Raw genomic sequence first — 26,682 nt, forward strand, 5'->3', positions numbered from 1 at the left:
TTTTTTGATTGCTCATTAGTTTTGAATATGGTCGACTTTGTGCAAAAGCAATTTTATTCTCCACTGATTTGCCAATCACGAAACCATGACTAACACACGACTATGGGTTTCTGTGTCCACACTTGCTCAGCGCCGCCCTCCTCCTGCCTGCACCTGTGAGCAAGTGAACAAATGGTCTGAAGACACAGGCTGGGAAATACCACTCCAGAGCGATGCTGAGCTATAAGAGGCCTGCAAAGATCCCCATACTTCCCAACCAAGGAGCTGTTTGCTCACCTGCTGGGGAGGGTCACACTCATTTTACTTCTTTAAAAGCCCAGTTGGAATAATAACATTCTAGGAAATGCTTTTTCAGTGGAAGTTAATTGAAGTAATGTGAAAGTTCAGTTTCTCTTTCAGAAATGATGCTCTGATTTTTAATTTGTAACACCCCAAGCCTATTTAAATTATTTACCTCCAATGCTTATTCCAACCCAGAAAGCATACATTAGGAAGGAAGAGAGTTCACCCACGGTCATGTGGGCACTGCCCATCAGCAGCCCTCCTTTGTACAGGACAGAAAGCACGATCAGGTTTCCGGAGAGCCCAGTCTGTCGAATGAAGAAAACACAGAAGTCAGATGGGAATCAAGGACCCAGAATGCGAAAAGCATGAACACGGCCTGTAATGTCCCTTTTTCACTCAACTGTCACAGCAAGATTTTTCCAAAATATTAATTTCACCTGAGTTTCAAATTAAAAATGGTTTTGTAATATTGCAATAATGAAGAAAACAATCTCATCACCTGAAAACCTATAAGCTAAGTCTCCCATCAGATCCTGATTTTATCCCATCTACTCAGTTTGCAAAAGATAAAAGTAATATTAAAGGTTCCTTCCCTAACTAGAAGAAACAAATAAATATCTACTGTATGGGTTTATATAATATAATCAGATGTTCTGGGCAAGGACACCAGCCTGAGGAGCTGGACTCCTGTATCTATGGCCTGCTTTTACCATGGTTAGGTGTGTGGTTGTCTTAGGTATAGGGGAGGCCTTCTCCGGGCCACTGCTCCTTATCTGTTAATCATAGCAATGATGGAATTGCCTCTGAAGTTCTTTTCAGTTTACACATATCTTGAATTTGCCCTCATGGTGATTTTCTATTTCAGTGTCCTATTTGAGTGCATTGTGATTGATTTTTTTTTTTTTTTTTTTTTTTTTGAGACGGAGTCTGGCTCTGTCGCCCAGGCTGGAGTGCAGTGGCGCAATCTCAGCTCACTGCAAGCTCCGCCTCCCAGGTTCACGCCATTCTCCTGCCTCAGCCTCCCCAGTAGCTGGGACTACAGGCGCCCGCCACCACGCCCGGCTAATTTTTTGTATTTTTAGTAGAGACGGGGTTTCACCGTGTTAGCCAGGATGGTCTCGATCTCCTGACCTCGTGATCCACCCGCCTCGGCCTCCCAAAGTGGTGATTGATTTTTTATACTTGTTTCTTGAAACACACTGAGATGATTTTGGTTAATCCTCAGACTTTGCTGGCATCAGAATGACCTAGAAGGCCTGTTAAACAGATTGCTGGCCCCAGTTTCCTACTCAGCAGATCTGGGGTGGAGCTGAGTCTTGGTGAGGCAGACCAGTGCTCAGGCAAAGCTGATGCCGCTGGCCTGCACCGCACAAAGAATCAGTGCCCGATCACACCATGCACTGACTTTTCTCTAAGGACATTTACTTATTTCTTCCTTTTTCACAAAAATATTTTAAAGAAAGTCATTCTTGGCCTTGAAATTAAGACTAAAATTTTAAAAATTAAAATTATTTTCTACTTATGCTGAGCACCACAGAATAAAACTCTCCCCATTCTAACATTTACCACTTTTACTTTTTCCAAAATGATCTACTTACTGCTCCAAAGAAACCAGCCCGGGCAAATGCCTCTTTCCTTGCTAACTGCATTACATGGTCCACTTTGCTGGCATATTTCTCTATTTCAGTCATTTCTTTCCCAAAAGCTCGAACAGTTCTTACATTTCCAATACGTTCCTCAGCTAGCTGGGAGAATAATAAATACATTTCAGGAGGAGAAGGGTCATATTTCAAGAGCTTCTAAGAAGGAAAAATAAAATGTGGTTCTCATTTTGTTATTCATTAAAAAGAAAAGAAAAGAAATAGTGATAGTAGGAAGTGAGAACTCCACAAAAGACACTATCAATGGAAAGCCACTCTTGATACATGACTAAGTCAAAAAAGAGTGACAAAGCAGAGTATACAAAACAATTCTAGTTGTGGGGAAAAAAAATCTATATCTAAACATATCAGAAAAACATATAGGCAGAAAAACAGGAGTATATGTAGATGCAGAAATGCATTTTTATGCAGAGAAAAAGACAGACTCCAAAATGTTAATAATGTTAATTCAAAAAGACAGGATTATGCGTGTTTTTGTTTTCTCTCTTTATATTTTCAAATTTTTCAACAATAAACATGCATGGTTTTTGTAACATGAAAGTATAATGGTTATTTTTTATTTTTCTTTTTTTTCTGGAGCGGAGTTTCACTCTTGTCACCCAGGCTGGAGTGCAATGGCACAATCTCGGCTTACTGCAACCTCCACCTCCCAGGTTCAAGGGATTCTCCTGTCTCGGCCTCCCAAGTAGCTGGGATTACAGGCACAAACCAGCACGCCCAGCTAATTTTTCTATTTTTAGTAGAAACAAGGTTTCACCATGTTGGCCAGGCTGGTCTCAAACTCCTGACCTCAGGTGATCCACCTGCCTTGGCCTCCCAATGTGCTGGGATTATAGGCATGAGCCACCGCATCTGGCCATTTTTAATTTTTGAAAAGATAACGTTGCACAGCACTGCAAAGCTAGATTTATTAAATTAATGAAACACTTATCTAGTAACTATTTTCAAAACCTGATTAACTGTTTTGTCCTATAACAAATAGTGATAGTGGCTAGGTATGGTGGTTCATGCCTGTAATCCCAGCACTCCGGGACGCCAAGGTGGGAGGATTACTTGAGCCCAGGAATTTGAAACCAGCCTGGGCAACACAGTAAGATCATGTCTGTACAAAAAATTTTAAAAATTAGTGGGCATGGTGGCATGGGGCGATAGTCCCAGCTACTGAGGAGGCTGAGGTGGGAGATCACTCGAGCCTGGGAGGTTAAAGCTTCACTAAGCTGTGATTGTACCACTGCGCTCCAGCCTAGAGTGCATGAAAAAACTTTTCTCATGTACCCTGTCTCAAAAAAAAAAAACAAAAAAAAAAAAAAAAGAAAGAAAAGAAATAGTGATAGTAACAAGTGAGGACTCCACAAAATGTTCAGTGAAGTTAGATCTACTTTGAGATATGGGTAGAAATCTAGTCTAGAAAACAGAGTAGTTTAAGTTTCATGGATCTTGGGGTAATTTCTAATGAAAGGAAAGGCAGGCACTTTATTGAAAAACCTAAGTACATCCCTTAGGATCTGCCCTCTAGGATCCTGGCTGTGACCCCATTCTGCTGGAAACCATGCGGACAGGAAGGGGCCTTTACCTGAGTGGCTTGTGCCAGGGAATCCTGAGTGACTTTGGTCAGTTTCCGTAGATATCGCCCATAAATTACAGCAATGATTGACACTGGAGGCACCACGCTCAAAACAAAGGTGGCCAGATTAGGTGAGACAAAAAACTGTCAAAAACAAAAAAAATTCAGAGGTGTTTGTTACATTGGGTGGCAAGACATTCTCATTACCTACGAAAGGGGAGTGTGTGTGTGGGTGTGTCTGTGTGTGTGTGAGTGTGTTTAAATTAACAGCAGGCTTGAAGGTACTGTCCCCAAGTTGTTACATCCTGTTTTGGTGGAATTTTTCAGACATCTTTATTCTTCACAAAACCCCATAAATATTCAGCATGCCACACAGAAGAAATGTGACAAGCAATTGCTGAAGAAAGAATCCTCAGGCCAATACTAGATCAGACCATGCTGTTTAACAACAGAGTGGGAAGAGACAGGATGGGGGTTTGGCAGAGGCCCGTTCTGCTCCACGCTCCAGTCCACCTCAGGAGTTGTATATTCAGGTCTGAACCACCTGCAGGCACTGAACAACCACAGCAACACGTCCCATCAAAATGACCAAGATGGTGAAGTCACCAAAAAACCCCATTATCGGGTGGGGTGTGGTGGCTCACGCCTGTAATCTCAGTACTTTGGGAGGCCGAGGCGGGCGGATCACCTGAGGTCAGGAGTTCGAGACCAGCCTGACCAACGTGGTGAAACCCCATCTCTACTAAAAATACAAAAATTAGCTGGGTGTTGGGGCACATGCCTGTAATCCCAGCTACTCGGGAGGCTGAGGAAGGAGAATCGCTTGAACCCGGGAGGTGGAGGTTGCAGTGAGCCAAGATTGAGCCACTGCACTCCAGCCTGGGCAACAAGAGCAAAACTCCATCTCAAAAAAAAAACAAAAACAAAAACAGCACATTGCATGACAGTCAACAGAGGACTTGGAGGACACAACTAACAAGTCGAAGAAGAATTAGAGCTGCTTTCATGGCTCAGTGGACTGAAGTCAGCAGGATGGATCTGGGCTCAACATACTGAGGAGCTTCTAGCAATTGGAATTGCTGAAAGAATAACCTAACTTCTAGAAGTAAGTAACAGAGGGTTTTCCTGTCAACATTGCAATTTGGTGATTATACTTTCAATAGTACTAGCATCTCTTCAACAGATTACTAAAATCTACCATATCTCATTTGCACAGAAAATAGTATAATCAGTACAAGGCTAAATAATACTAAGGAAAAACTGCAAACTGAAACATAAGTGGATGGATCAACCAATCATTCACTCATTCATTTACTCAGTCAACAAGTTATTACTGAGAGCCCACGTTACTGAGTACAAGCACTATTCCAGGCACCTGGGAGATAACCAACCCTCACAGAGTTTTCATGCAAGAAAGAAGAGGTGAGACTTAGATAATAAACAAGAAAGAGAAAGTATCACTGCAGATGTAACACGATCTTGGAAGACCTCTCCCCCAAGAGGGAAGAGCCATTGCATAAAGGCCCTGAGGCAGAAAGGAGGTTGGCACCTTCACAGAGGAGCAAGCAGATGTGCATAGGAATGTCCCACCCTGAGAAGACAAGTCCATCAGGACACCTGGGGTGAGCCTTGGGGAACATAATCATATCTCTGATGGTCACCAACAGGACATGAGACCAACAGGGCAGGTCTAACACTTCTGGGGCCTGAACACAACTGATGTCAAAATGAACCAACTGGACAGGTGTCCTCTGTGTGGGGCAGGCACAGTCCATCAAGATTCCCCTAGAACTGTCCAGAACCACCCCCCTCCCTTCACTCTGGTTCCACACTTAATGAAAAACCTTCTGATGACTAATACAGGGTGCTGGCACCATAATGAAGTGTTTTGAATAGCAGAAATGGGCTAGGCATAGTGGCTCACACCTGTAATCCTAGCACTTCGGGAGGCTGAGGCAGGCGGATCGCTTGAGCCCAGGAGTTCAAAACCAGTGGGCTGGGCAACATGGTGAGACACTGTCTCTATAAAAAATACAAAAATTAGCCGGGCATGGTGGTGCACGCCTGTAGTTCCAGCTACTCAGGAGGATCACTTGAGCTCGGGAGGCGGAGGTTGCAGTGAGCCAAGATGACACCACTGCACCACAGCCTAGGCAACAGGGTGAGACCTTGTCTCAAAAAAAAAAAAAAAAAAAAAAAAAAAGGAATAGCAGAAACACAACTTAATGGTGGGTAGGCCCACTATGTAAATTAATAAATTGGCAGTATTCCATACACAATATCAGGTTCTCATAACTGGACTTCCCCTGTGTCAGGTCCATGAGTTTGTGCAGGAGAAACAAAGTCACATTTCTGATCCCCTAGAGCCAAAGATCAGATCCTAGGTGAAGCCACTTCCAGAGGCCCTTTTACAGACTGAATGGAAATTCTCCCCTGAAATTCACATGTTGAAGCCTTAACCCCCAGCATGGCTGTATTTGGAGATGGGGCCTCTAAGAAAGTAACTAAGGTTAAATGAGGTCGTTAAGTGTGGGGCCATGATCCAATAGGATTAGTGTCCTTATAAGAGACACTCTAGAGCACACTCTCTCTCCACTATGTGAGCACATGGCAAGATGGCAGCTGCCTACCAGCCAAGAGAAAAGGCCTCAGAACGAAGCTATTTTGCTAGCACCTTGACCCTGGACTTCTAACCTCCAGAATTGTGAGACATACATTTCTGTTGTTTGAGCCACCCAGTCTGTGGTATTATTATGGCATCCCAAACAGACCCCTTTGAATTGCTCATCTGACCTACACTGAATTCCCTTTCCTTGTTACACAAAGTACCCCAAGTGATTTTTCCCAGCTTGAACTCTTCCTGATCCCCAAAACTATTCATATTTGGAAAACGGCATGTTAGTACAGGAAGGGTCCTCTTCCAGAGGTTTGCTTCTCTCTTAGCTGGAAAATCATGAGATTTCAAAGCTGTTTTTCATTCCGTAAGTCAGATCTAATAGGCAACACACCCTTCCTCTCTGAGTGCTTCATGGGACACAAAGGACAGAATCCAAGCTTTTCCACTTGTGAGAAAGGATTATTTACAGTTCTTATTCCACGAGTCTAGAACTGCACTGCCCAAAACGATAGCCCTACTGGAAACTTGAAATGTGGCAGGTATGACTGAGACACTGACTTTTTAATTGTATTTAGGTTTAATTAAAATTTAAAAGCCTATACTCCATTCAGTTACTGGCAAACTATTAAGTATGTCTGGAAAACTTGAGTATGTCAAACTACTTTTTCAATTGTACATTTTATAAAATCTAAATATAGATCAAGTACTTTCAATGAAAATTTAGCATCCGAATTAAGATGCTTCTTAAGTAGAGAATACACACCAGATTTGGAAATTCAGTTGACCTTTGAACAACATTGGTTTGAAATGCATGGGTCAACTTATACATAGATTTTCTTCCATCTCTGCCACCCCTGAGACAGCAAGAACAACCTTTCTTCCTCCTCTCAGTCTACTCAGTGTGAAGACAATGAGGATAAATACTTTTGTGATGAGCCAGGCGCAGTGGCTCACGCCAGCAATCCCAACACTTTGGGAGGCTGAGGCAGGGAGATCACGAGGTCAGGAGTTCAAGACCAGCCTGGCCAACATAGTGAAACCCCATCTCTACTAAAAATACAAAAAAATTAGCGAGGCGTGGTGGCTGGCACCTATAATCCCAGCTACTCGGGAGGCTGAGGCAGGAGAATCACTTGAACCCGGGAGGAGGAGGTTGCAGTGAGCCAAGATCGTGCCATTGCACTTCAGCCCGGATGACAGTGCGAGACTCCGTCTCAAAAAAAAAAAAAAAAAAAAAAAAAGCTTTTATGATGATCCACTTCCACTTAATAAATAATAAATATATTTTACCTTCCTTATGATTTTCTTAATAACACAATTTTTCTAGCTTACTCTGTTATAAGAACATAGTATATAATACATATACCAAATACATGGTAATTGACTGTTAATGTTATCAGTAAGGCTTCTGGTCAACAGTAGGCTATTAGTAGTTAAGTTTTTGGGGAGTCAAAAGTTATACTTTGATTTTTGACTGTGTGGGGTTCAGTGTCCCAACCCCTGCATTGTTCAAGGGTCAACTATAACATGAAAGAAATAATATAAAATACCTCATTAATAATTTTGATATTAATTACATGTTGAGGTGACAATATTTTGTTTATACTGGCTTAAACAAAACATTATTAAAATTAATCTCAGCCAGGTACAGTGGCTCAAGCCTGTAATCCCAGCACTTCAGGAGGCCGAGGCAGGAGGATCACTTGAGGCCAAGAGTTTGAGACCAGCCTGGGCAACATAGAGAGACCCTGCCTCTACAAAAAACATATATATATTCTTTAAATTAGCCAGACTTGGTGGTGTGTGCCTGTAGTCCCAGATACTTGGGAGACTGAGGTGGGAGAATCACTTGAGCCCAGGAGTTTAAGACTGCAGTGAGCTATGATCTTGCCACTGTACTCCAGCCTGGGTAACAGAGTGAGACTGTTTCTAAAAAAATTAAAATTAAAAAACAAAATTAATCTCATTGGCTTCTTTTTGCTTTTTTAAATGTGGCTACTAAAACATTAAAATCACATATGTGGCTTGCATTGCCTCTCCAACGACCTGCAGCACTGGGCTGAATAGAAATACTGGTTGAAGAGGTAAGGCAAGCAGACAGGACAGGCACAAGCCACCCAGTTAAGGAAAGGAAAAAAGGCCATGGGAGTGAAGAGCTCTCCCCTTAAAAGAGCACAGTTCGACTTACACACACAGAGGAATGGAATTTAGTCACCGCTTGGTGCCACCCACAGGGTAGTACCCAGTGCTCCTTCTACCTGATGCTCTTTTCTGCCTTAATACCCCGGGTACACACATCTCAGAATACCCAGCAGTAACACATGAGTCCATTTTCCAGATAATCACTCATTCTGGAGAAATGAAGGTACAAGAGGCCATGCAGGCAGAGGCAATCCCCACGTTCCAGCAGCTTCTGCAACAGCACTTTTGGCTCTAGGCACTTACAGAATGATGCGAACCGCTCAGCTTGAGCTCGTCTCACACTTGAGAGGCCTGGTGCAAGCCAAGCCCTGGCAGGAAGGTACCAAGGGGAACCAGGCCCACATACCATCATACTGATGCCTACAGAAGCCTGGGCCCCGGCCCTGAGCCCATCTGAGAGGTTTTCAGTCACTGAGCGCCCCAGGAGTGCAGTGTCTGATGAGAGGCGGTTAATCAATTCTCCTGTGCGAGTCTTGTCAAAGAAAGCAACCTCCTGCCTCAGAATGGAGGAGAATAATGAAGTTCTCAGCCTATTCACAATGCGCTGGCCTGCAAAAGCAAACACAAACAGGCTCACCAAGGGTAAAGACATCCATTACCATTATGGGGCAGCCACCTACTGTGCAGCAGCTTGGCCTGGAGTTGTAACCCTCCTGAGCAATGCAGCCTCTGAGCGTGTCTGCTGCACTGTATCCCATGGGTGGAAAGAGACTTTCCCAAACCAGGCACATTAACTGTCATGCACTACTAACACTACTTTTCTCTTATTAACTACAGACTGTGGGCGCCAGTGAGAGGATACAGGAATAAAATAAATATAACATGACTCAGAGGCCTTTTTTATTTTTACTTTTTTTTTTTTTTTTAAGAGACTGGGTCTTGCTCTATCACCCAGGCTTGAATGAAGTGGCACGATCACAGTTCACTGTAACCTCAACCTTGTGGGCTCAAGCCATCCTCCCACCTCAGCCTCCTGGGTAGCTGAAACTACAGATGTCCGCCACTACACCCAGCTAACTTATTTTTATTTTTTAAATAGATGGAGTCTTGCTATGTAGCTCAGGCTGGTCTCAAACTCATGGGCTCAAGCAATCCTCCTGCCTCAGCCTCCCAAAGTGCTAGGATTACAGGCATGAGCCACCACACTTGGCCGAGATTTTTTTAAGGTATTATTTACAAAGAAGTTTTATTACATTAACTTCCAAAAGCCCATTTTGTTCCTCCCTGGAAACCCTTTCCTGTATTGAACCTTCAAATGGCAAGAACTGGTTAATTATCCAGAGAGATAAATGGAGAGCAACAGACTTCGAGTTGGTGTCCCAGGTTCTCTCATTATTGTGGCAGTGACCTGCCTGTAACAACGAGACCTCTTCAGAGAAATACTAACAAAGTTATCATCCCAGCTGCTACTTAAGGAGAAACACAAGCATGGGGCATGTAAATGGGTTTCTGAAGCCTTCAGGAAGCCTCAGAAGTCCAGCTTCATGGCCAGGGGCCTCATTTTCTTTTTTTTTTTTCTTTTTTTTTTTTTTTGAGATGGAGTCTCGCTCTGTCCCCCATGCTGGAGTGCAGTGGTATGATCTGGGCTCACTGCAACCTCTGCCTCCCAGGTTCAAGCGATTCTCCTGCCTCAGCCTCCTGAGTAGCTGAGATTACAGGCACACAGCACCACGTCCGGGTAATTTTTGTATTTTTAGTAGAGACGGCGTTTCACCATGTTGGCCAGGCTGGTCTTGAACTCCTGACCTCATGATCCACCTGCCTCAGCCTCCCAAAGTGCTGGGATTACAGGCATAAGCCACGGCACCCAGCCCAAGGGGCTTATTTTCAAACCTCCCATAAGACCGGCATGATTGCCCTTACAGCTCAACTTCAACTATAAAAGAAGACTTGAGAGTGCTTGATCTAAAATAATCTGTAACTCCAACATCTGGGCAGTCATTGGACTCTATCCCCACTTAATGGGATGCCAGGAAGAGAGGAAGAGAATGGAGCCTGGAGCACATGAGATTTGAGCCCGAACAAACCCACAGGACTCTACATCTTCTTCAGGATGACTCACATCCCTGAGAGGAGAGACTGTTACCTGAAGTTTGCATGAGGTAGACACGAATGGCATTGGCGGCAGCACCACACAGAAACACGGCACTGAGCCCTAGGCAGAGGCGGGTCAGGTTGTCGCTGTAGTCCACAGTGGGGTTGGTATAGATGACATCGATGATCTTCCCCAGGAAGAAAGGGGCAGACATGGAGATAACACTGGACATCGTGAGAAATCCAACCGCAGCTAGAAAACACAAGCACTCTCAATGTTCAGGGTGCTTCAGCAAAGGGGCTGCGGTGCTGAGTCCAGGAGGCTTCCTTGCCAAATAAGCTGTTTTCAGAGTATGCGTTGATCTCCGTCTCTAGCAGTTTCCTCCCTTTTGCTCCTCGACCTCTGACTCAAGGGAAGAACCAAATGGTTCCAGGTGAGAACAAGCAGGTTGACTAAGGAAGTGAGTGATCATATCTGAATCAGAGAAGATGACTTCTTAGTCTGATCAACTCTTCCTCACCAAGAAAAACTGGGAGCCAACTATGGAACCCGTTCTGGCCAGCCCCTTCCTCCCCATCTCTTGATTTTTGTGTTCATCTCAGATTGTATTTTTCCTCCATTCATGCTATGCATGCTATACTCCTTGGCATCTAACTATACTGTAACTTGAAGATCAAGCTGTCTAGTTAAAGCCCTTGATTACATCTAGTATCTCAACACTCTGTCTACGGCCATACACTCTGAACGCACCCAATCTTGACTGACCTCAGAAGCTACGCAGGGTGAGGTCTCATTAGTACTTGGATGGGAGACTGCCTGGGAATACAAGGTGCTGCAGGCTTTAAACAAACAAACAACCCATTCTAGATAACTTTTGGAAAACAGTTTCACGGATCATTACACAGAAGCAAACGTCAATAAAACATGTGATATATTGCTTCTTAATATTGTATTATTGCTTTGCGAAATATCAACATGATATGAAAATAAATATGAACAGGATTGTTCATGCACCTAAAAAACAGGCAAACAAGATAGAGTCTTATCTGAAGAGAAAATATTGGCTTGGCACAGTGGCTCATGCCTGTAATCCCAGCACTTCAGGAGGCTGAGGCAGGTGGATTGTTTGAGCCCAGGAGATCGAGACCAGCCTAGACAACATGGCAAAACCCTGTCTCTACAGAAAATACAGAAATTAGCCAGGGTGGTAGCATGCACCTGTAGTCCCAGCTACTCAGAAGCCTGAGGTGGGAGGATTACTTGAGCCCAGGAGGTCGAGACTGCAGTGAGCCATGATTATGCCACTGCACTCCAGCCTGGGTGACACAGCAATATGCTCTCTCCAAAAAAAAAAAAAAAAAAAAAAAAAAGTTTAGAAAATCCACATGAATAGGCCAGGTATGGTGGCTCACACCTGTAATCCCAGCACTTTGGGAGGCCAAGGCGGGTAGGTCACTTCAGCTCAGGAGTTCAAGACTACCATGGCCAACATGGTGAAAACCTGTCTCTACTAAAAAAAAAAAAAAAAAATACAAAAAATTAGCCAGGTGTGGTGGTGTGCACCTGTAGTCCTAGCTACTTGGGAGGCTGAGGCAAGAGAATCGCTTGAACCCGGGAGGTAGAGGTTGCAGTGAGCCAAGATTGTGCTGCTACACTCCAGCCTGGGTGACAGAGCAAGACTCTGTCTCAAAAAAAAAAAAAAAAAGAAAAGAAAAGAAAACCCAATTAGTAACAACACATATCACAGATAACTGCATTCATAATAAGACAAATGCATTTTTTTAAAAGATAGTGACGGGGGTCTCACTATGTTGCCCAGGCTGGTATCAAACTCCTGGCCTCAAGCAGTCCTCCCATCTCAGCCTTGCAAAGTGCTGGGATTGAGGGCATGAGCCACTGCACCCAGCCAAAAGTATTACTGTTATATAACCTTAATAAAGAGTCCAGAGCAAACTCAGTGCCAACTGGACATTTAGTCGACAAACAGAGTTGTAGGAAAAACATGGGCCTTTTTAAGTGGGGGAACATTTAGAACAATTGCTCTTGCCCCTCCTTAAGGTCTTTATTCTAAAGTCCCCTCCCCAAAAAGGCCTGCTCTGACAGCCTCACTTAAAATACAGACACCCTACACTACCCACCTCACTCCCTCTCCATTTGTGTTCTCGAAGCTCCTACCTTTCAGCATTCTAAATGTTTCACTTGTTTATTTAGTTTCTCTCTCCATTAGGACATAAAAGATTTCGGTCTGATTTGTCACTGATTGCCTACAGTGACAGGCACATAGGAGAATCTCAATCACTATTTTGTTGGATGAACAAACAAAGAAATTGAACTTTGGCAATGGAAGCAATAACGTCTATCAGATCAAAATTCTTCAATAGCCTAAGCAGAAATGTGAGCTCTGGCAGCTCATAAAGTCCATATGCCTGGCTTAAAATCCCATAATCACAATCTAACTGAATAATAGGAAGCTGGGCAAGGGTCACTTCATTTTGACGTAAAGCCCGGGGTCTTGTTTCAAAGCAACATGCTTCTTACAACAGTGCCCAAAGGGGCTTGAAGGCCCAAAGGACGGGCAGTTTGTCTAACTTGAGGTTCTGAGTACCTCAGCCTCGATGAACTGGCAGCTCCAGAAGGAGTCATCCTGGCGAATTCAGGATTCAGCAGAAAATTCTTTTTGTCCTTCATCGTAGCTAATCTCTGTTCTTTCGCCTCAGTGAATAATTCTGAAAGCACAGTGTATGTGACCTGCTATATAAAGGTCCACCTCTTCCCTCCTCCTCTAGTTTTCTAAATCAGTTATGATTCTACAGTAAGAATCCATATGACATGAATGAAATGCCCCCTAATTATGATTCTGAGTCTTGTTCTCACATAGTAATAATGCTGATTACAAAGAGGAAGTAATTTAGCTGAATCCAAATTAATTTCAGGATATCCCCCCACACTTTTACTTTTTAATAATCATTTAAAAATTATCAGCTTGTTTTATTGTCATTTGATTCTTTGCCCAATTTGAATGTAAGAAAAGTAAAAGATATTTTTCAGCTTTTAGTTAACTGGATTCTTGTTAATCAAGATCTGACTACATATCACTGTCTTCTGATATTAAGGAATACTTTAGACTTGCTCCATAAACATCATTTCAGATTCCACCACAAGCCCTGGACACAACTGAGCATACTGCAATTCTGAAATTCTCCCACACCTTTTCTCCATAGTTAAGTCTCTTGCTTGCCCCCACCCTTGCCTGATGCGGCCCCAGCAACTTCTCCCATTATCTATTTCTTGACAGATACCTTCAAGTATCTTTGTTACCTCATTCTACTGAATTGCAGCAAAGATGGAAACAAATATCCTTCAAAAGAAAGGGGAAGGAAAATCTGAATTGCAGATTGCTGGACAACAGCGCTGGATAGAAGGACAGAGATTGGGGGTAGTTGGAGGAAGCTGTACACTGTGCCTACCACCTGCCCACTGCTGAACACGGCACCCATCTGGTTGTATCAGGCAGGTACAGCAATCCCCACTGTCATTCAAGGACTCAAAGGCAGCACTTCAGAGTCCTCACCATTATCTGAAGGATCTGGCATCCATCATCTTAAATCCTCCCTTTCACCCTCATCTTATCCTCGTTTTTCAGAGAGGAATCTCGAACACAGAGAGGGAGCCTATGCAAGGTCTCCCAATTTACACAACACTGAACCACATTCTGCAACAAAGCCTGTCTTCGGCATCTTCCCACATCCCAAGCAGAGGAAGAGGAAGCACAGGCCTCACTTTGGAATCAGGGAAGGGAGCAGAAAGCCTGTCAGGATGGAGCAGGGGCAGAGACCTCATGGGTGCACAGGAAGGAGAACTGAGAAATGAAATGAAGCCTCTAGGTTATAGAACAGAAGGATTTTGTGGCAATGTCGGCCTAAAAGGGCTTTACACTGGGGAATGATCCAGCCAGATTTGCTTTTTTTTTTTTGAGATAGAGTTTCCCTCTTGTTGTCCAGTGCAATGGCGCAATCTCAGCTCACTGCAACCTCCACCTCACAGGTTCAAGCGATTCTCCCGCCTCAGCCTCCTGAGTAGCTGGGATTACAGGCATGCGCCACTACGCCTGGCTAATTTTGTATTTTTAGTAGACATGAGGTTTCTCCATGTTGGTCAGGCTGGTCTTGAACTGCCGACCTCAGGTGATCCGCCCGCCTCAGCCTCCCAAAGTACTGGGATTACAGGCGTGAGCCACCGCACCCAGCCAGATTTGCATTTTTAAATGATCCACTCTGGCTACAGAGCGAAAGGAGTGGCGGACACAGCACTGTTCTAGTGCCCTAGGTGAGAAGCAAACTTAGGGTGAAGTAGGCTGGGGACAGAGGGATAAAGGGCAGAGTATAGGACTGCAGATATTTTTAAGAACTAGGACGTGATGACTGGGTGGATGGGAGCATTTTTCCTCTCTGAAAAATGAGGATAAGATGAGGGTTAAAGGGAGGATTTAGGATGAGGAATGCCTAACCTAGGAGGGCCATTCTGAGGTTGAGTTGGTCAGCACTGGGTCGGAACCCTGACCAACTCAACCTCAGAACCGGCCCTCCTAGGTTAGGCATTCGTTATCTTAAGTTCTCCTTTTAAGCTCTGCCATCTAGCTGTTTGACCTTGCATAAGTCACCCCATCTCTCTGTGCCCAGTTTCCTCATTTGTAAAATGGCAATAGAAACAATCCCTCCCTCACAGAATTATGAGTAAACTACACACATATTCAAAGCATCTGGTATAATGCCCAGGGCTGAGCACACAAGAAATATTAACTATTATCTTTATTACTACCGTTATAAGAACGACCCATGTCTCTGGCCAAGGCCAAGAGGTTCACACTGCAGTCTCTCTCACTGAACCAAGAGACAGAAGAGGAAAGATGCTTTGCGGAGAAAGGTAACTTTGGTTTTTAGACATGTTTGGTTTGCTGGAGTCTGGGACACATTTCCACGGATGCAGGTGGGTGTGATGGAGAACACAGGAGTTGAGGGTGTTGGGGAGATGGAGGCTGAGTGAAGGGACTCGGCATCTGCGCTGGGTAGAGAATGAGTGAGGACATGAGCGGCTGACAGATGAGAAGGGAGTCGAGGAAGAAGCCAGGGACTCCAGGTTTTGGAAATCTGGAGAAGAAAGATCCGAGCCCCCATGTGTCTGGTGCAAGATCAGACTGTCTCTGTCCATGCTATTAGCATGCTCTAGAGTTAGGAGTACCCCAAAGACAAAATTAAAATAAAACAGTTAGGGGTACCTGTCCCATGAACCACAGGAGGGTTCGCCGTGGACTCTAACAGACATACGATGGGAGCCACTTAGGTAATTTAAACTTCTCTAGTTGCCACATTATAAAAAGGAATACGTAAAATTAATTTTAATAACATTTTACTTGACCCAATATATCCAAAATATTATCCACACATGATCAACATAAAAAATTAGTAAGATATTTTACATTTTTTCTCTACTGTCCTTCTGGAATCTGACGTGACAGCACAGCTACAGAATGCTCAGTTTCTCTGAAACAATGTATTTCCGTAGCACACGCACATCCCTGGCTTTTGGGGGCAATTCCGATTTCAAAGGTTCATCCTCCCCAGCCCCTACAGGGCACTGTCCCTGCAGGATCTCCATCCTCACTGGGCTTCAGGAAGTAGCTACTCTGGCTTCCTTGCCCACCATACCCACTGCTTTTGTCACTATATTCACTGTGGTCATTCACGGTCCATCTTCATAAAATGCAACTACAAACTCAGCAAAAGCTGCCAGCAGGCTTCAGGTTCTCAGAGCAGTCCTGCCCTCAAACCACACACCAGCCCCTTATCAGTAACTGCAGTGAGAGGAGTCCTCCCGAGTCCTCCACACAGGCACCAACTGAACACGCCCCAGCGGAGGGGATACATGTGTACAGTCCACAGTTTAATGAAGGCATGCTGCCCCCCCCCCCCCGCCGAAGCCCCCACCACAAAAAACCTCCAGGAGGCAGCTTTGCCCTAATCTCACAGTACTGTAGGGGCCCACATTTGCTCCTAAAACCCTGCCCCTAACTCACTCAGGTCAGAGCCTCATCTATCTGCCAGGCACAGCCAGACGGTTCTGATGAAGTGTCGCTTATCCCATCAGTCCACACCCTGCTCCTCCTCAAGCACCTGCATCTTTTAAGAGTCCTTCTGGCCAAAGTGATAACGATGGAGAATTATCAGTGAAAAGGGACCTTACATCTGTATGAAGATAGCTGCGAATTCCTCCCCAAAGGGGCGGCTTAGGCCTTCCTTTAGGAGAGGAATGTAACACAGTTATGCTAAAACTGCTTTCGGCACACGTCTGTACATATTTCATGGTAGACTGTGTTTTTAAAGTTTCTGATGCAAACTATTTATCAAAGTTTTCTGTTCACACAGTTTAGGAGGCATACCCAGCAAAATGCTGAGACAGATGGAGGTATTATTATTAAAATATAAAGCTGCATTTTTGAAAAAAGATTTTTGTATTTGTTTTTCTAAAAATTAACAAATTAACATTGGAATTCCTTTTCAGCTCAGCTTTTTTAGTGTTTTGATTAGAAAATACACACACGCAATTGCTCTTTACCTCCAGCATTTCAAAGAGATGTGCCAACACCTCAGGCTGCTCTTAGAATGATAAATTACACATTTTTTTTTAAATTACAAATTAACAATGACCCCCACTTCCTCTTAATTCTAACTGGCTTTAATATATAATGACTTCTCAGGAAATCATACATCTAAATAAGGGCTTTTTATCAGATATCCTTATCCTCATAACATACAATATGTATTTATCTGTTTGAAAAGCAAAAAAAAAAAAAAAAAAATAGTGTGCCAACCCTAGGCTTGTTTCTTCAAATTATATATTCATAATTTCTCAATGTGGTGGAACAAAATATATTCTGTTCTTAAAATAAAAAGAAGGCCGGGTGCGGTGGCTCACACCTGTAATCCCAGCACCTTTGGAAGGCCAAGGCGGGCAGATCACCTGAGGTCGAGAGTTCGAGACCACCCTGACCAACATGGAGAAACTCTATCTGCAAAAATACAAAATTAGCCGGGTATGATGGCACATGCCTGTAATCCCAGCTACTTGGGAGGCTGAGGCAGGAAGATCGCTTGAACCCGGGAGGCGGAGGTTGCGGTGAGGTGAGATCACGCCATTGCACTCCAGCCTGGGCAACCAAGAGCAAAACTCCATCTCAAAAAAAAAAAAAAAAGGTACAAGCTGGGTGTGGTGGCACATGCCTGTAGTCCCAACTACTCAGGAGGTAGAGGCAGAGCTGCTTGAGCTGAGGAGTTCAACACAAGTCTCAGCAACACAGTGAGACCCCTATCCCAGAAAAACAAAAGAAGAAAGAAAAAAGGAGGCAGTCTCGTCTTGTTTAAGGCTGTCACCAAAACATACTAGCATGGCAGGATATCTGGGGACAGAGTGAGGGGTCACAGGAACAATGGTCATGGCATAAGAGGACTGGGCACGTGTAGGCCACCAAAGCCTGACACCTAAACACCCTTCCTGACATCTAGTATTTCAGAAACAAAACAGAACTGGATTTCCTTACACTTACTTTGAGTCACATACAGAAGTGGTGGGCGCACCCGATGATGCTCAGGGTTTCTAAAGGCCTCACTCTGTGCCTGGTGGTATGGTCATTTATTCCTTCACTGAAGGCACTCTGAGTGCCTGCTCTGTGCTGTGCCATGCTAAGAACTAGAGACAGAAAGATGAATCAGACAGTCCCCGTCCCAAGCAGCTCAAAGTCAAGTGAGAGCTCCTAGTCTCCGATGTTTTTAAAAAGAGGAAAGAGAAAAAGAAAGATATTTTACAACAAAATGTACACTCAACCAACTGAACAATGAAATAATTCTCTTTCCACCCGAGTGATATCAAGAGCCCCCTAAGCTGTCATAGCAACTGGTAGATGAAAAGTCGCCACCCTAACTGCTCTCCTCCACTGTGCAAACCTACTCTAAATCCCAAATCACTACCCAGGAGGGTCCTTTCTAAAGCAATGGATTTGCAGCAAAGAATGCTTTTCTGGTGTTGCACCTGACAACCTGACAGGCCCCCTTCCACAGCCCACAGGTGCAGGTTTACCTCTATACATACGAATATTTCATAGATGCTTCTCCCCACTAACCTAGAAGCCCCAGCAGAAGTGAGGACCATGTTTCCTTGTGCATGCCACTGTAAACCCAGGGCCCAGTCCAGAATGAGGGCTCAACAGATGTTTATAGAAGGAGTGAAGATTTAGAGAAATCGAAAAAATTTTAGATCTTACAAGGCCCTTGCATCTAAACACTCCTCCAATTATGGCTAAAAAATGAGGAGCTATAGAAAACTGTTCTATTTAAATTTTGTTTCTAAAAACATTCATTTTGGCTTCTTTTAAAAAAGTTACTCAATTACTGAACAGATCACTGGTTGGTGTGGCCTGTTGAACACAGTGCTGTAACTTCCTGCACAAGAGACAAGTCTGAAAGTTTTGCTTTCCGTTGTGAAAGCATTGGTGACTGCTTGACAGACTCGCTTAAAGCAAATAATGTTTTTTTGGTTAAAAAAAAAAGTATAAACGCCTAATAACAAAATAGGCATATTTTTGGCTAGAATTTTTTTTTCCAAGGAAAAACCTCCAGCTCATTTTGCTGCCTAAGCCAAAACAGATGCTCCCACTAAGTTGCTGGTGGAACAGACTCAAAGATTCCAATAATGACATATATAAAGTGTGTCAACAAGAAAACAAGTGTAAAATCTGCAAACGAGTCCCCAGCTAAGGCGAAATCTTGACAACGCTACTCTGAGGTGAGCGATCCCCTCCCTCCTCCGGGGTTAGGAGTGGCCCAGGAAAGGCGGCGGTGACACGCGCTCTGCGGCCCGGCCGTGTCCCTCTCGGCGCCCCAGGACCCCGCGTGTGGAGAAGGAGCGGCCCGGCCGTGTCCCTCTCGGCGCCCCGGGACCCCGCGTGTGGAGAAGGAGCGGCCCGGCGGAGGGAAGTGGCCGGGGAGGGCCCTACCTGCCAGCCTCCGGCGCTCAGGGTACGCCAGCCCCAGGAGCTTCCGGGCCTCCGGGAGTCCGGCCGCTGCGGGGCGCAGCCGCCCCTTGTCCCCGGGAGGCGCCGCCGGCCCGCGCCGCCAGGCCTCGTCCCCTGCCCAGGCAGCGGCTGCGGGACCGCCCGGGAACCGGGCGCGCGGGAGGCGAGGAGCGCCTGGCCGGGCAAAAGCCCCGCACCTGCAGCTGCCGGGGCCCCGAGCCCACAGCCCCAGGAGCCGCGCGAGGCCCAGGCCGCCCCCCGAGGCGCCCGGACCCCCGCCCCGGCAGCCGCTCCTCCAGCGGCGCGCGGCTCCAACGCCCCAGAGCAGCGCGGGCCCCGCGCCCCATAGCCGCGCCGGCCTCAGGCCAGTGAACGGCGATAGGGACCCGGGAACGCGGCTGGCCGCGGCCCACACGCAGGCTACCGGCAGGAGCCGACCTGGCTCGGCTGGGCTGGGTGGCGCGAGCAGCCGCAGCGGCCAGGCAGGGGGGCCGCGCATGGCGCTGCGGGCGACCCGTACGCCTCAGCCCGCCGGCCAGGCGCGCGCAAAGCCCGAGGACCCTCCCGGCCCGGACCCGAGCAAAGGGCGTGGACGCGGTGGCGCCCGCCCCTCCCCGCTGGCTGTCACCCGCCTTATCGTGCCTGCACCCTCGGGCTGCGCCCGCCCCCGCCCCATCCTCGTCCGCGCGGTGTCGCGCCTCTCCGCCCCACTCCGGGGACTGCAGCTACCCGGACCTTGCAAGCCACCCTTCCGAGCGCCCCCAACCCGCTCGGGTGCCCTCCCTGCAGCGCCCCCAACTGCCCGCTGGCGGAGGAGCGCCGGGCGCGCCAGCAGGGACGAGGCCCGGGAAGTCCAGGAGCACGGCTGCGCCTGCGTACTGGGCGCAGGGAACTTTTTCGCGCTTCGCCGTCCCCTCTGGTCTGAACTTGGGAGCGACACGAGCTCTTTCTCACGCCGGCAGACCGGGCGGAGCGCGCAGACGCGACCACACGATGGCCGGCACAAGGATGGGGCGGGAGGACAGCGTGCTGGACACGGCGTGGGGCGGGTCCGCGGCCCGGGAGACCCATGCTGGGGCGGCCCTGTCACTCGTCTCGCTGCCAAGCACAGGGCTGAGGTGCGGAGGGACCACTGAGAGGACTTCGCTGCGTGTCAGCTCAGCTCTGGACGGCGTGGAGGAGGTGGTTGGCGAATAGTGAAATGTATATAACTTTGAGAAGGGAAGAGATCGTTTCTTTTTTTTTTTTTCTTGAGACGATCTCGGCTCACTGCAACCTCTGCCTCCCAGGTTCAAGTGATTCTCCCGCCTCAGCCTCCCAAGTAGCTGGGATTACAGGCATACGCCACCACGCCCGGCTGATTTTGTATTTTTAGTAGAGACGGGGTTTTACCATGTTGGTCAGGCTCTTTTCGAACTCCTGACCTCAGGTGATCCGCCCGCGTCAGCCTCCCAAAGTGCTGGGATTACAGGCGTGAGCCACCGTGCCCGGCCTGAGATCGTTTCTTAACTAGAGCAGAAATTTGAAGACAGGCGTGGTCGAGGCATACCCGCTGCTATAAGTGGAAAACACCAATCAGAAGGCAATGCATCTTAATACACGTGCATGGAAAGACAGGAGAGAACATTAAAACTCACTGGGACACTTTATGGAGACTTCATGCGGGGGGGATATGTACCAGTGGTACAGTGAGTCGTGGGTAGATTTTTGTAGACTCATAGGTATTTTTACTGGACCTGGACAGTGAGCTGAGATGGTGCCACACTGCACTCCAGCCTGGGAGACAGAGCAAGACTCCGTCTCAAAAAAAAAAAAAAAAAAAAAAAAGAGGAGGTAATGGCCGGGCGGTGGCTCACACCTGTAATCCCAACATTCTAGGAGGCCGAGGCGGGCGGATCACTCGAGGTCTGGAGTTTGAGACCAGCCTGGCCAACATGGTGAAACTCCATCCCTACTGAAAATACAAAAATTAGCCGGGCTTGGTGGTGCATGCCTGTAGTCTCAGCTACTTGGGACGCTGAGGGAGCATAATCGGTTGAATCCAGGAGGTGGAGGTTGCAGTGAGCTGAGATCACGTCACTGCACTCCATGCACTCTAGCCTTGGCGACACACCAAGACTGCATCTTTTCAAAACAAAATAAAAACAAAAAAAACACAAAGAGGAGGTAGCAAGATGCACGATGAAAACGATCCCATTTCTTTTCAGAAGTATCCTCATAAAACCTGACTTAAAAAATTTTCAATTAAAATAAATTTTGCATGATTTGATTACTGAGACTTTTTAGCACATCTTTAAATTTTGTGCCTAATAGAGTGCCTTAAGTATATGGTCCTGATAGGTAAGGAGTGAGGTGGGGGAAGGATCGATAATAGAAAGTGTGGGGTTAAGTCGGGCCTTAAATGTGCCTGTGAAATGAGCAGTAAGCATGTAATCCTCTAAAGTCCAACCTCTTAAACCCAGAGGACATGGAGTCTCGCCTCCCTACCCCCGCCCCCCCACTTTCCTGCCCCCAGGGTGACTACAATTCAAGCTAGTTTCTCATCAGTGCAGAAGTTCTAGAATTGGTGGTGTAGTGTGAAATCAGCTCCAGTGATATTTATGAGTAAGCATGTTCCTTTTAGCAAATATGTTATTCAGTGACTTCTGAAAAGAAGTAGGATCATTCCTCATCATGCATCCTGCTACCTCTTCTTTGAGCCCAGCTGAAGAAACATCAATGAACGACACTCTCCCAGTTGGAGAGAAAGTGACAATTTTAACCTAGACCTAAGCTTCATCTTTCTCTTACCCACTTTCCAGAAAACCCCTGCTGCTGCAAGGGCCAGGAAATGTCAGACTGGCCTTCCCTTCCTACCTTCCCTGGCATGGCATCCCACTGCCTTTTTCTGCCATTGCTCTCTAAGGCCTCCAGTCAATAGAAAAATAACTGAAGTGTAGCTGATTAAAAAACAAAACTTGGCCAGGTGTGGTGGCTCACGCCTGTAATCCCAACACTTTGGGAAGCCAAGGTGGGAAGATCATTTGAGGCCAGGAGTTTGAGACCAACCTGTGCAACATTGGGAGACTCCATCTGTACAAAAACTAAAAACGTAAAAATTAGCTGGGTGTGGTGGTGTGTGCCTGTAGTCCCAGATACTTGGGAGGCTAAAGTGGAAGGATTCCCTGAGCCCGGGAGGTCAAAGCTTCAGTGAGCTGTGATTGGGCCACTGCACTCAAGCCTGGGCAACAGAGTGAGACCCTGTATCAAGAAAAAAAAGAAAGCCTGTAATCCCAGCACTTTGGGAGGCTGAGGTGGGTGGATCACCTGAGGTCAGGAGTTCAAGACCAGCCTGGCCAACATGGTGACACCTCATCTCTACTAAAAACACAAAAATTAGCTGGGTGTGGTCGTGGGTGCCTGGAATCCCAGCTACTGGGGAGGCTGAGGCAGGAGAATGGCTTGAACCCAGAAGGCGGAGGTTGCGGTGAGCAGAGATCACACCACTGCACTCCAGCCTGGACAACAGAGCAAGACTCTGTCTCAAAAAAAAAAAAAAAGAAAAGAAAAAAAAAGTCTATAGCTCTTAAAAGTACAATGGGGAATGAATATTAGCAGAAGGATCACCTGGACCTATATTGCCATCACAAAAAAAAAAAAAAAGATGACCTACTCTAAATATATATATATATATGTTTATATAACATATATATTTCATATATATATGAATTATTGCTTTACATTTCTATGACCTTCTCTTCTCACTTGAAAATAAGAATAACTTCACTGCCTCTTTTTTTTTTTTTTTTTTTTTTGAGACAGAGTCTCACTCTGTTGCCCAGACTGGACTGGGCTCACTGCAACCTCCACCTCCCAGGTTCAAGCAATTCTCCTGCCTCAGCCCCCTGAGTAGCTGGGATTACAGGCGTGCACCACCACGCCTGGCTAATTTTGTATTTTTAGTAGAAAAGGGGTTTCACCACATTGGCCAGGCTGGTCTCAAACTCCTGACCTCTGGTAATCCGCCTGCCTCGGCCTCCTAAAGTGCTGGGATTACAGGCATGAGTCACTGCGCCCGGCCCTTCACTGCCTCTTTAGAAATTAGGATCAAGTTCCTGGGCCTCTGAAAAAAGCAAAAAAATAAATAAATAAAGACAAAAAACAAAACAAAAAATGCTCTAAGGTGTGTTTAGAAAAGAATAAAACAAGCCAGTTAGATGTGATTGGATTAATAAAATACCACAGCAAAGCAAGAAAGGGCTGTGTATTAATGCCAAGAGAATAAGAAAAGTTTAAGTCCTGCCCACAAGAAAGACACAGAAGACTCTTGGTGGAGGTGTGACTGAACCAAGAGGTAAAATCTGGCCCTCTGAATAGACTCTTAATAGGTTTCGTGGCTAACAGGTATTGAATTCAAAAGGGACTTCTTTTGATGCAACTTGAGAGCTGTTGGGATTACTTCAAGAGCAATTCCACCTGTGGGTGCTTGTCCCTCTCTAAGGGTGGCAAAGGAGGGAGCCCATGTGGACAGCAGGAACGGGTACACGATAGCACAAGAATCAAAACAAAGGCTCTCTGGTCGGAGTTTGTAAGCTGATTGGGGGTGTCATTTGACCCTTATTGGTACATTCTTTTTCTTTCGACTCAAGCCTGCAGCTCATCACGTCAAGGGTAGGGTGTCAGGACTGTGGCTGAAGATGGAGGAAGCAGCTCAGTGAAGCATGCACAGCAAAGTCGTGGAATCCACATGGGGCAGGAGGAGTGCTTTGTAAATTCCTCTGAAGAGGTTAGGATCGAAGCTTTTGGCAACTCACCTGTGTACTGTGTGATTACAGTGAATGCTGAGGCTGTAACTTTAACCTCTTAGCACTATGCCTTAGGCAGGTGAGTGCACTGTAGGTAGAAGGCTTCGGCATCTTTTACATTTTACATTTTACATAGCTTTTATATTTCTTTCTCTCACCTTCTCACAAAAGAGCCCAAAGAAAGGTTGATGTGGTTTGAATTCTGTCCCTCCAAATAAGATATGTTGAAGTTCCTAACTCCCCAGGACCTCAGAATGTGACCTTATTTGGAAATCGGGTCATTGCAGATATAATTAGTTCACGTAAGATGAGGTCATATTGGAGCAGAGTGTCCTTATAAGACAGCTATGCAAAGACAGACACACACAGGGAAAATGCCATGTGATGAGGAAGGCAGAGGTGGAAGTTACACAGCTGCAAGCCAAGGGGAATGCCAGAGATTGCTAGCAAATCACCAGAGGCTACGAAGAGACACAGAAGGACTCCCCTGCAGCCCTGCTGTTAATACCTTAATTTCGCACTTCTAACCTCCAGAACTGTGAGATATTTTATTTTATTTTATTATTTTTGAGACAGAGTCTCACTTTGTCACCCAGGCTGGAGTACAGTGGTGCCATCTCGGCTCACTGCAACCTCCACCTCCCAGGTTCAAGCGATTCTCCTGCCTCAGCCTTCTGAGTAGCTGCGATTACAGGCCTGTACCACCATGCCCGGCTAATTTTTGTATTTTTAGTATTTTGTAATTCTGCATTTTTAGTAGAGACCAAGTTTCACCATGTTGGCCAGGCTGGTCTCAAACTCCTGACCTCAGGGGATCCACCTCAACCTCCCAAAGTGCTGGGATTACAGACCTGAGCTACCCGCTTCTTCATTTAAGCCATCCAGTTCCTGGCACTTTGTTATGGCTTACGGCAACCCTAGCAAACTGATACAAAGTCCTGACATCAGTATCTTGAATAATACTGCAGTAGATGTTCAGTATTTGTCTATTTACTCACGTTTGGCCAAAAAAGCAACTGAGTTACTGAGGCTGCTTAAGATAGTCAGTTTGGTGATCACACCTGTTACAATACTTACCTTCATTTTACCGCAAGTATGTTCAACAGCCATCCAGATTTCAGACTACACAAAGAACCTTGCAGGATGTAATGAAATGTAGCTCTGGACTCTTCTACCACAAACAAGACAGTGAGCCTGATTCTATATGTTTTACAATATTTAGATACATAGGGGAGCGGGTGAAAAAAATTAGATACAGTATTTTTTCATATGTTAAGAGTCTGAGGTTGGACTCAGACAAATAGAAAAAGCATCCATACCCTATCACTTGTTTGTGTTTTAAAATTAATATTATTTTTAATTGACAAGTCATAATTGTATGCATTTATGGGGTACAATGTGATGTTTTGATAAATGTATACAATGTGGAATGATTAAAAGCAAGCTAATTAACATTTCCTTCACCCCACTTATTTTTGTAGTGAGAAATTTGAAACTTACTCTCTTAGCTATTTGAAATATACAATACATTATTATAACTATAGTCATCCTGCTGTGCAATAGAGCTCAAAAATTTATTCCTTTCTAAGGGAAACAAATGTATCACCTTTAGAATATCATACAGAGTAGTTGCACTGCCCTAAACATTCTCCCTGCTCTGCCTATTCCCCCTTCCCTTCTTTTTTTGTATATATATACACATATATACACATATATATACACATATGTACACATATACATATATACTTATATACACATATATACATATATACATATATACACATATATACATATATACACATATATACATATATACACATATATACATATATACACATATATACATATATACATATATATGTGTATATATACATATATATATATGAATGATGGGGTCTTATATATAAACCTCCATCTATGTTGCTCAAGCCAGTCTTGAAATACTGAGCTCAAGCGATCCTCTCACCTCGGCCTCCCGAAGTGTTGGGATTACAGGCATGAGGCACCACGCCCAGCCCTTCCCTTCTTAACCTCTGGCAACCACTAATCTTTCTACTGTCACTATGGTTTTTTCTTTTCCAGAATGTCATACAACCAGAGTCATATAGTCTTATGAGAGTTGCTTCTTTTACTTAGTAATATGCATTTAAGTTACTGCCATGTCTTTGTGTAGTTTGATAACTGATTTTCTTTTTAGCACTGAATACTATTTCATTGTCTGGAGGTACCAGTTTGTTTATCCATTCACCGACTGAAGGACATCTTGGTGGCTTTCAAGTTCTGGCAATTATGAATAAAGCTGCTATAAACATCTTTGTTCAGGTTTTTGTGTGGCCATGAGTTTTCAGCTCATTTGGGTAGATAACATGGAGTGCAGTTACTGGATTGTATGGTTAGTGTGTATTTAATTTTATAAGACACTACCAAACTGTCTTCCAAAGTGTCTGTACCATTTTGGGTTTCCACCAGT

At 45.3% G+C, this 26,682-nt stretch overlaps 1 protein-coding gene across 1 annotated transcript in view; it reads right to left on the reverse strand.

The window, feature by feature from the left end:
- Nucleotides 1-20,226, reverse strand: part of ABCB10 (ATP binding cassette subfamily B member 10) — a 42,534-nt gene extending 22,308 nt beyond the window's left edge. Inside the window, exons 1-6 of the mRNA XM_004028559.5 lie at nt 19,411-20,226; nt 10,416-10,616; nt 8,676-8,878; nt 3,520-3,654; nt 1,884-2,030; nt 455-590 (exon numbers count right to left, since the gene is read on the reverse strand). Of these exons, the coding sequence (XP_004028608.4) occupies nt 455-590; nt 1,884-2,030; nt 3,520-3,654; nt 8,676-8,878; nt 10,416-10,616; nt 19,411-19,927 (1,339 nt within the window). The 5' untranslated portion in view covers nt 19,928-20,226. The remainder of the gene's footprint in view (nt 1-454; nt 591-1,883; nt 2,031-3,519; nt 3,655-8,675; nt 8,879-10,415; nt 10,617-19,410) is intronic.
- Nucleotides 20,227-26,682: the final 6,456 nt, after the last annotated feature.

Source organism: Gorilla gorilla, chromosome 1 (genome assembly GCF_029281585.2).
Source record: "Gorilla gorilla gorilla isolate KB3781 chromosome 1, NHGRI_mGorGor1-v2.1_pri, whole genome shotgun sequence".
NCBI lineage: Eukaryota > Metazoa > Chordata > Mammalia > Primates > Hominidae > Gorilla > Gorilla gorilla.